This window comes from Thermobia domestica, chromosome 8 (assembly GCF_964235325.1).
Source record: "Thermobia domestica chromosome 8, izTheDome1.hap1.1, whole genome shotgun sequence".
In the NCBI taxonomy this organism is placed as follows: Eukaryota; Metazoa; Arthropoda; class Insecta; order Zygentoma; family Lepismatidae; genus Thermobia; species Thermobia domestica.
In genome coordinates, this window is record NC_137461.1 from 113,026,828 (window position 1) to 113,038,102 (window position 11,275).

The 11,275-nt window shown below is 34.5% G+C and overlaps 1 protein-coding gene across 1 annotated transcript; it reads right to left on the reverse strand.

The window, feature by feature from the left end:
• Positions 1 to 2,369: 2,369 nt before the first annotated feature.
• Positions 2,370 to 10,457, reverse strand: LOC145691809 (uncharacterized). The gene is made up of 3 exons (XM_081767121.1): positions 10,318 to 10,457; positions 7,938 to 8,168; positions 2,370 to 3,090 (listed from the first exon to the last, which is right to left on the reverse strand). The coding sequence occupies exons 1-3, from the start codon at positions 10,369 to 10,371 to the stop codon at positions 2,761 to 2,763; spliced, it is 615 nt and encodes a 204-aa protein (XP_081623247.1). The 5' UTR covers positions 10,372 to 10,457; the 3' UTR covers positions 2,370 to 2,760.
• Positions 10,458 to 11,275: the final 818 nt, after the last annotated feature.

Genomic DNA, 11,275 nt, shown 5'->3' on the forward strand with positions numbered 1-11,275 from the left:
GTCTTTACGGCCGAAAGAGATCTCGTTGCTATCCTTGACAGCATTAAACGAAAATAAGAAAAAGAAGAAGGAAGAATACAAGTAGAACCGAGTTCAAATGACCTCCGAAGACTATATCTTTTTCAATATTTTTTTATATTCTTTTATTCAAAATTTCTTCATAGTTTTTTATTAAAATAATTACTAATATATCCTCATTTTATTGCCCTAACAAACCAATATGGGTATGTTGCCACTAAAATAGTGTAGATTGATTGATCTCCTGGTGTGTAACCACAGTATTTCATGTGTGGCCCCCTCCCCATTACCAAATCCTGGCTAATGAACGAATATATGTTGCCAATAAAAGTTTATAATGATCAAGCCCCTGTTGTGATAACCACAGTAATTCGTCACGGACCCCCCCTATTGCGAAATCCTGGCTACGTGCCTGGCCTATTGTTTACTTGAACGACGATATCAAGTCTCTAATAAAACTTCTATCATCTACGAAAACGTATAAATTCTTCCAAGGGAAGTTGAATGAACTTGGGGTTGGTGAATTGTGCTTTACATAAGCAGTCCGCTCCGCTCAACCTAATTTACATACTGCCACAAATATCGAAGTGAAAATACAGACGTTACTTTGCTGGTTTGATCATTACAAGTACTGGCTGCTTACCGAAGCAAATCGAGTTACCAACTTTTCGCGAATAGAATTCTGAAGGAGCATGATACTTTTGTACATCGGAGAGAGAAATGTGGGAAACACTTAATGTAATTTTATTAAGCTTACAAGTTTAACCCGCTTTGTCTGCATGGAAGAAATTGATTATAAAAATTCTGAATGTATTTCTGATCATTCATCACTAATCATTTTTTGCATTTTCATATCACCATTAAGTATTTTATACATTTTATTTTTATTTTCATACATTTCCACACATTGCGTTTTATCCCTAAAATATTACGAACTAGAGGCATTACAACTTATACATTTTCAATATTTAAGACCAAATTGCACTTAATGTTACGTTTATACACTATGCTTTTGAAGAAAGCTTCGTTGTTTACTTAAAGAACGATAATTTTGACTGAAACCTTCTTACTATTATTCTTGTATTTAAAATTCACTGAGGAAAATACCATCAAATAATAGAAAATAAAAATCTGTAAAAGCTATATTAACTTATTTTTACCATATTCACGAATGCTTATTTCGGCCGTAATTACTCGAAATAGTTGAATGCTGCAGGAAAGAGTATTTTGCATTGGTATTTCCATGCATTCAATGCTAAATTATTTCTCAATATTGTACATCTTCTTCCAAGGATTGTGCCCAAAAGCAGATTATATTGAATTAAAGGTGCATGAATTAGTGTCCAGTAGCAAGTAAATTGAGTAAATTGCGTTCAAAACAAACTTACATTCAGTCATTCCGTGTCAATGTTTAATAGAAAGAAATGTATGAAAGCATTTTATATATTGAAAAAGGCAGACGAACCAATGTTGTAGACATTAAAAACATAAGAAAAATTGAAAATAAAACTTTTGCCTCACGAAAAGTTTTACCTCGGGATCAGGCGGTCCAACGTGTGGTTGAGAACTTCGTGTCGCAAACACCAGACTTATTTCAACACAAAATTCAATTATCGACTGAGTAATGACAAACGCTTGTAGTCCTAGACTGAGATTACTATGATTTAACTAGATATTGCCTTTAGAAATGTAACCCTTGAGAGGACATTTCATTCGCACCCATCTAATATATCGTTTTCGAGATATAATTACACTGTACATGGGACGAACTGTTTAATAATGTACTAAGTACAATGGCATTATTAAGTGTAACTTTCACATATAGTGATAGTATATCTTGTTCTATTATATGAGAGTAAACGTTGGACATTAATATGTAGCAATGAATTCTTGTTAGGGATTTTTCAGAAACAAGACATTGGCAAGGTACATGAACGTCTGGAAGGAGTCCGTGGTCCCTCCCTGTTGAATTAATAATTTGAATTTAGTTTACAGGCTCGAGCAATATTTTCTGTATATCTTGATGTTTCCAACTTCTACTGTAAAAATAACATCTGTATTGTAGAAGTTGGTCTGAAAAATATAAACGCCTTTATTTTTCCACTGAAAACTATGCTGTAAATACCGATATGATATCATACAGATCAGTCTCTGGGCGACATTTTTACAATCCTTCCATTCCCAATTCTGAAACTGAGCTTTAAATGCCAGAAGCAATAAACATTTTTTAAAAAAAAGAAAAAAAATAGGATAAACATCAAAGTACTACGAACGTTGCCCCTCTTAAAGAAATTCTACAACCTATCATGGCAAGGTACCTAGTTAACAATAAATTTACAATAAAGTGTGGTTTTAGTAGTTTTATTTCCTATTTTTGAATGTATTATAATTTTGAAACACAAGAATAAATTAAAGTTGAACATCATACATAGATTTTGGCGAATCATTTCAAGTACAAATTATAATTTAAGTTTTACCATTAAGTGCTGAGTTTAATTTTAGTGATATTTCGGTACAATTTTCTAAGATACCTATTTTGAACACCTAAAATGACAAGATCCAAAAAATAAAAAAAAGTTTTATGATTCTTTTTGTAATCTCGGAAATACAATTAGAGATATTTTATACAACGTTTGAAAATACATATACTGAGTTTTGTAAATTACACATACTTGCTCACCAAACCCTTATTAATAACTACTACATTCGAGAAAGTACTGAATTACTTGTTCTCAAAGGAAACTAAAGAAGGTATTCTTCACCAACAGCTAGTGGCAATGCAGAACGAGATCCAAGTAATACAGGGTTTCGGTAAACAGGAATTCTTGGAGAACGTAAACCTACTTCAACTCTTGGTTCAATAATAGTTTCCGCTTCATTGTCCAGTCCCCAAAGAGAGGTTCGAGATGGTCTGCCACGTAATGTATGGGAAGTTGCAATACCAGGAATTTTAACAGTTTCATGTAGAGTTTCAAGACCTGGACGAAGACTCAGCAAATCTTCTCTTGGAATAGAAGTTAAAATTGCTCGTTGTTGAAGGTTTGGCCTTAGTAAGGTGCCCTCAAGGCCGATCTGAAATATGAAAAATGTAAATTAATAAGTTAGTTTGGGCATGTAAATTATAGCTAGTTAATATTTCTACCTTGTACTAATATATCGAATTCATACTATTCTGATCTATTATAAAACATGAACGAATTGATTTGTAAATATATATGTGTGTGTGTTTCTTTTAACTTAAAATTAGCAGGGGTCGCCGTCTCTCACTGGTAGAGCGTTCATCTCCGATGCTTAGGGTTCCTGGTTCGATCCCAGCTCGTGTCGTGCACTTTGTGATGGACAAACACCGTGCTCGTGAGTTTCCTCCCACTTTCTTCATTCCTTTCTCATTATCACCGTCTCCTTTAGCCTAACCGGCATAATCGTGGGTCATAAAACTCAAAGATTTCATTTCAGTTTTAAAAATAGCACTACAGAATTAATTTTAATAAAAATATCCACAAACGCGCTTATTTGTACCTCAGAATAGTTCTTATCTAACTGTTATAACGGTTTCTCTTCATGGAAATTACCAACATTATAAGACATGTAACCCTAGGTGCGTCAAGACATTTTAATTGTACTGTCATGATTGCATGTTTCTTTTGAATTGGTAGACAAAGAAACATTGTAGCATATGGAGGATTCTTAGAGATTGGTTGAGTTCAGCACTGAGGCTATACGGTACGTGGACGCAGGGCCGCCCACAGGGGGGATGTATGGCGCAAGCTGCGCCATTGAGAAAAATTTTGGGGGGGATTTTACTCTACTTTCGAACTAGCAATTTTACTGTCGGAATAGCATTAAAACACGATTTTGAGAAGCTAATTTTTCAAAAATTTTCCGGGGTGAACCCCCGTACTCCCTGCTTCGATACTCGATGAATGAAGTACCGCGCAAGTAGCCGTATGAAAGGAAAGGTTGGTTCGTTTTAAGAGAGAAGGTCCGCCCACAGGTTTGTTGAATATGTCTGGTTTTCCATACCTAACAATATTATACCAGATACTTCTGTCATTACCAGCAACGAGTTGCTCAGCAGAGAGGATTATGAGTAAAGTAAAGATTGTAAAAAATAGACTAAGAAGCAGCATGGGAGATGTATGGCTCTCCGACATGCTTGTCCTTTCTTCCGAAAAAGACATTTTAGAATGCATTCCCAACAGCGATATTATAGACAAATTTGCTTTGTCGAGTGAGCAAAGAAAAAAATTATTACTCTATAAAGGACATCAAGGGTAGGTTAATGTCACCACCACGACCAGTAATAATTTAATACAACAAAATCATTCATGTAAAAAAAAGAAAAAAAGAAAAAGAAAAAGTATGAGCGGCCTTAAAAAGAAGTGAAATCACAAAAATGAGCGCCAAGTTCTGGTGAACAACAGTTACAAGCACTCAAGGAATCACTTTCAAATTTAGATTTGAAACTTGCCTATGTTGTCTGTTGAAAATTATAAAGTAGTTTGACATAATTGTGAGCTAGTGGTAACCATACAGACAACAGCCAAGTTTCAAATCTAAATTTGAAGTGAGCCAGTGAGTGTTTGTAACTGTTGTCCACCAGAACTTAGCGCCTATTTTTGTGATTTCAATTCTTTTTAAGGCCACTCGTACTTGGCTCTTTTACAGGAATGTTTTTTGTTGGATATCACTTCTTTTTTGTAGGCTAATTTCGAGGATAACATTTTCTTTTGGTATCAAACTCAATAACTTGTAACTTGCGTCTTACTTTTCATGTACAAGGGAACTATATCAATATTTTGTAAAGAAAAAAATAATACTACTAATTGTAAAAAAAGAATACCTGTGCCATACACAGTGTGTAGAAGTTTTTATACTCTTCAATATCCTTATAGAACATATTTAGTATTGCACACTACCAAGACTACTAATAAAAGTAATGGCATTTTTATAATTATTACTGCCCCTACTACTACTACAAGCATTATATAATACTACTACATGAAATAAAATCAACAACAAAAATAACAATTACTAGTACTATAAAAACTACTACTGCACTGGGCAATTGTTTTTAGAGGACTTGAGTTTTGAGGAGGGAAAAGATTATTAGTTTTGGGGGGGGAGTGCGCCATCAGCTTTGGGGGGGATGGACACCCCTGCGTGGACGTACAGCTCAAATTGAAATCCGAACCACCGTAATGTGTTCGAATTACCAGCAATCGCACCTGGGACCAAAGCGCGTTAGCCATTAGACCGTTGGGAAGGTGCTCTTTCTTTAGATAATACAAACATATCGCTCACTTGCATGAATTTAGTATGCTGGTTGCAGGGATGAGACAGAAATACTGTGACCGGTGGAGATCAGACAGAAAACTTAAAACATGCGAATACACAGGAAAACAAAAGATCTCGATCACATTTGCCTAACGCTCGTTTTGTAAACGCTGAGAACACTCACAATGAACGGACATGAATGTGTCATGCGGACATCCGAATCAAATCTGGTCCATTCGATAAAAATAACAAAGATATGTTCATGCACAAAAAATTGATTCAGATGTCCGGATGACACGTTTATATCCCTTCGTTGTCAGTATCCTGTTGATCTGCTACCGTCCGCACTTTTTTGGAGCATGTGATCCCGGATACGTTTTCAAATGATGATCACTGAACACTATTTTGTAATTTTTTTCTTTAGCTCGGATAATAGTCTTTCTTCAATTTGTGCGCTCTTTTCTGGCATCTTATGCTCTGTAAAGAAGCGCACCACCCTCAGTTTGGAGCACGTCAAATTAATTTGGACGAACCTCGAACATCCCATCCTGAATGGGTATAGTAATTTGACTATTATTATATGTTCTTTAAGAATTGTTAGACATTTAGGCAAGTAATTTGGTAAATTTAATATTTTGGACTTTTGATGCACAGAATATGTGTATCTCCTTCACTTTCACACTTTTGGGAAAATCCACTCCTTTGGAGAGGAAAAAGGAAAAGTGCAACTACCTTATTATCTCTTTTTCATTCTAAATATTGAACAATGTGTATATTTAATTTACTTGTACTTTATTTTTTGGGAGAAGAGAGGAATTTCAATTCTATCAAGTGTGAGAAGATGTGCAATTGTTATTACGTTTTTCATTTCAGATGTTGAACAATACGAATATCTGATTCATGTCAATGCTTTTCGGGATTCCATTTCTATGGAGTGGAAGAAGGAGAAATGCAGCTATTATTTCATGTTTCAGTTCAAATCTTGCACAATACGAATATATCTTTTACTTGCCTCTTTTAAATTCCAGTCCTATCGAGTGGGAAAAAGGAAAAGTGAAACTATTATTATGTTACAATTCAAACGTTGGGCATAAAGTCACGAACTTGGTATGAGTGTGTTTTTTTTTTTTTTTTTTTTTTTAACTAATGCCATCACTTGTAACAAATTTTGAAATTTCAATTTTAATGAATTGAAGGAGAGAAATTTCAACTACTATTATGTCTTTCTCTATAAAAAGAATCACATGACATCATGGATTTTCTATTAACAGGGTACGCCCATTTCAACCCACCATGAAGTTTGAATGTAACTTTCCTTAGAATAGGTAAGAAAATATGGATAAATTCAATATAATGCGCTCACGAGAGAGATACATAACATGTGTATCGCTGGATTCAGGGTCAACTTTCGGATGGAGATTTCAAAAATTCCAATTATCTTCTAATTTGCGTTAAGTTATTCGAGCAAGAAATGAAATCTTTCAGTTTTCAGACGGTGATGATGAGAAATGAATGAAATGGTAGAATGAAAAAAGCGTGAGGAAACGGAAGAACCTCGAGAAAACCCACGCACATGGTGTTTGTCCACCACAAAGCTCACTTGGTGCGAGTTGGGATCGAACCAAGGATCCTAGGCAGTAGAAGTGAAAGCTCTACCACTAAGCTATCGCGGCCCCTCCGAGCAAGAGTAAAGGGATTTGCATGTTTCAAGTATTTCTTTTAATTGTGTTTGTACCGAACGTAGTACAATTACTTCACCTTGTCTCATATATACTATGAAGTAAGTCAGATTTACCCGATTTTTCTAATTACATACTTATAGGAAATCAATAACTCCACACATTATTGCACAAAATATGGTATGTAGGTTCAGAAAACTCTATGTGGGTCCTTCTTTCGCTTGATCATTCTCAAATTTACTCACTGGCTTTAAGCTTGATTTTTTAACTTCTAAATTCTCATACGAGCTACCATATATTAGTTTGGGAAGAAGTGCTCTTATGTACCCAAGTGTTAACAAGCGTGAACTAAATGATTCCTTTTTTCGGGCGACTTACAAATACTTCGATGTTAGTTAAGCATCTCAAAAATTTCCAAAGTTACGTGAGGTAACAAGCAGAAGAGTGAAGAATAGGATGGCCAAAATGGCATTGGGACTTGTTAGGCTCACCAGGGTCCACGAAATTTTGCGTTCACCACCTTGGCTTTCACTACTTTAATGCGGCACTTCTATTCTATTGTCATTAATCTATTAGCTATTATCATTAATGTAAATCAATGCACATATTGAGAGATTCTAGACCCTAGAACATTAGTTTTAGAACAAGACTGCAAGAAACGTAAAATTATGTCAATTCAAACCCTTCATTGCTTTCTTCAGTGTGTAACTATTATGTGATAAAAATAATGTAAAAATTTCTCACGTACTGCTATTTTGAGATAGCTGAAGCTAAGCTATATGATAGGATTATGGTTTTGAAATTGTATTTTGTAGTTTGCGCAAAACAGTATTAAACACCACAAAGTTACAGATTGAATTAGTAATGTTTCTCACAAGAGATAAGTACTCTTCCTGCCATCGCGCTAGCAGGTATCAAATCAATAATTTAGACCTACAATACAACGTAATACATCTTACTTACTTGTGACAATGGTGAACTGACTCTTCCCGTTAGTCCTAAACTTCCGAGTGGAGAACCAAGACGTTCTCTTATTCTTAGATTCCCAAGGCCGTTGTTTACTTCAGTATCAAGTACGGCAGAACGATGAACTCGAGGAAGTACAAGTTCTGGAAGTGATCGTGGGTTATAGCCCTCATACAATGAACCATGCACCTGATCGTCCTCACCACATCCTGCTACACACTGCTGCATCTGTAACAATTATTAGAAGCAATAATAAATCAGTTTGAAAGGACATCTTCAGTTATTTCTTTGAAAAATAAACTACTTTTCAGACAGAAAATTAGAAAGACGTTTAGTTGATAATTGTTCTCTTCCCGTAATCGTTGATGTGCGCACAGAGTTAAGAGAACAAAAATGCGAATCGAATGTCCCGGATATCTACAACAATTTTATTGAACAAAACACAATGTTTAACTTACCCAGTAATTTTCCTTTTCCATCTCTCCATCTCCCACCATCCAATATACACGTAAAACAGCCCAAATTTGGAAACCCCAGGATGATTGAACGTGTCAATTTTATGGTCGAAAAACGTGTTTCCTTTCTATCCAAACTCGCTCAAGTTTTTCGCCCATAAAGTTGACACGCTCAATCGTCCTGGGGTTTCCAAATTTGGATTCGTCGCAACGAAATACAACGAATCCATACCCTGGAATCCGCTTTACAGAACTTTTTTTTGTATGGCTGTTTTACGTGTATATTCTCCATCCAAAATCACTAAAGTTTTCAGCTCATAAAAAAAAGACACAATCGATCATTATGGGTATCGAAATATGGATTCAGCTTAACAAAATACATCGAATCTATACCCTCGAGTCGGTACACAGAACTTTTGTTTTTTCGTGTGTGGCTCTGTGATTTCTAATTCTATGAAGTTTTAAAAGTGAAAGAAGTTATTAATAATAAAATTATATGCAGAAAATAAATTTTTAACTATTATATTTAACAAACTCTGGTAAAGATAGGAAAAAGGATCATACGAAGCTTACATTCATGACTGAATCTTATATTTGAAGCTGAACTAATGCTAAACAACAACAATAACCTAGATTTTATATACCTTCTCATTTCCTAAGTATATGGGAATTTTAACTCACTAATACTTTTTTAAGTTTAACGAAAAAATCTTTTAACCTCAAGAACATTTTACAAGAAAAAAACTACAATGACGTCAGCACATATCTTTATGTGTATTATATGGATATCCACCGTTAGTCATCATTACCCATAAAGAGTTGTCTATTGCACAAAACAGAATTTGAAAGTTCGCTTTGTTTCAAGATTTATCGCATGAAATAATTAACGGACGGACGTATAAACATTACAATAATATAAGGTTCACTAACGTGATTCTAGTAATCATATTCAGTGTTCAGTTTAAGTTGCGCTTGGTTGTCTTGAGAAACAAGCCATTAAAATGTCTTTATTACGTCTACAGAACTAAAATAAACTACACTAGGACAGAACTTGGTAACAATGTAATTCCGAAAAATCTACAACAAATCACCTGTTCCTAATTGGATGGTGTGTGGTCAGCACATCATTTCTCTATCGCCAGAATTCTGGCATGTTGCACAGAAATTTGCTCTCTCGTAATTCCAGCGTCTGTAAAATTTCTTTAGATGGTGGACGAACACCGAAAAACTTTCGTTGCGCATGTACCGGAAATCAGACTTTAGATTGAGCACCAAACAACCAAATTCTTAGTATTAAACTTTCATTTAACTTGCCATCTTATACTACAGGTGAAAATTTTTATGGCGGGAACAATGATACATATTAGGTGGAAACGAACAGAAGCACGATTTAACATTACATCTATGAACATTGTGTTCTACATTATTCGAAAATAGAATCTTGTTAAGCAATGTTATAGCTCTTAAAATTTGTCTAACTGAAGTACCTGGTGTTGGCCGAGAATAAAGAAGTGACGCTAAAAAATCAATAGCATGCGGTCTTTTCCCTACAATTACCTAAAATAATTTCAAACTAATGATATGTGTTGACTTTTATACGCTATGCTAATTCAAATTCTAAATAGTGTAACACAATAAGATTACAATTATTCCTTTTCTAAAAAGAAGAAAAGACACTTCTCTTAACAGAGCCAGTTATTTAGGATATTTAATATGCTTTACAATAATGTGGTTTTTATTCGGACTAAATGCAATGTATTTTAGAAAACTATTTTTTTTTTCTTGTAGATACTAAGGCAGTTTTCATTATAGATAAGCAAGTCATGGAAACATACACATACCAAAGGAAACATTTTCCTTTCGAGCTCATATCAGCTAAGCTCAAAATAAAAGCCTATTAACTTTAAAACTATGTTGCTTACCAGAAGAGAGGAAAGAACTCCTAACACAAGTATGGTTATCTTTGATCCAATCATTGTTTCCTGTAACTAAGCTCTTAAGCTTCTTCACTTGCAAAAGCTATAGAGTGTTCTGATCTCTCCAACTTATTTTTCCCTTTTTATTATAACCTGACAGTAAACAATCATCACATGTTGACACTTTTGAATACATTTCCACATTCCACAATCTTATCTAAACAATTCAAACATCCATGGTCATGTTTATTGTTTCCAATGTTTAATAGGTTTATTGTTTGTTATTCACTTCTACGATAAATCTTTAATAGACTCCATGCCTGGAATGAAAATACTGGGTAATGATCTTATTAGTTGAAATACTATACCTACAACAAAATATTGCAATAATCATAATTGATATGAAACACTGAACGGGAAAATAATAAGGTTAATCCTTGAAAATATTTCTTATGTATCCTTGAAATAATGCAAGTACACGTATTTCGCAACTATCATTAGTACGTTGCATTCAAGAGAAAGCTATGTTTATAGTTTGTGATAAGTATTGTTGATGCTTGGAAGGATTTCACGAAATTTTAATAGTATCTCATTTTTGTTATCTTTACATTATAATTTCAAAAGCGAAAGATATTTATTATTTGTACTTCTCATTATTTGTGCATTGAATATTATTAATATTTTATCGTTTGTGCTCATCACTTAAAAATATTCTAACAAAATTAAATGATATCTTTGTTTTACGTTCCACTATTATGCCAGCTAGGCTGAAGAAGAAAGTGATGATGAGAAATGAATGAAATGGTGGAATGAAGAAAGTGGAAGGAAACGGGAGATTCCCGAGAAAACCCACGCACCTGGTGTTTGTCCATCACAAAGCTCACTTGGCTCGGGTTGGGATCGAACCAAGAACCCTTGCACTAGAGGTAAACGCTCTACCACTAAGCCACCGCGTAACATTATG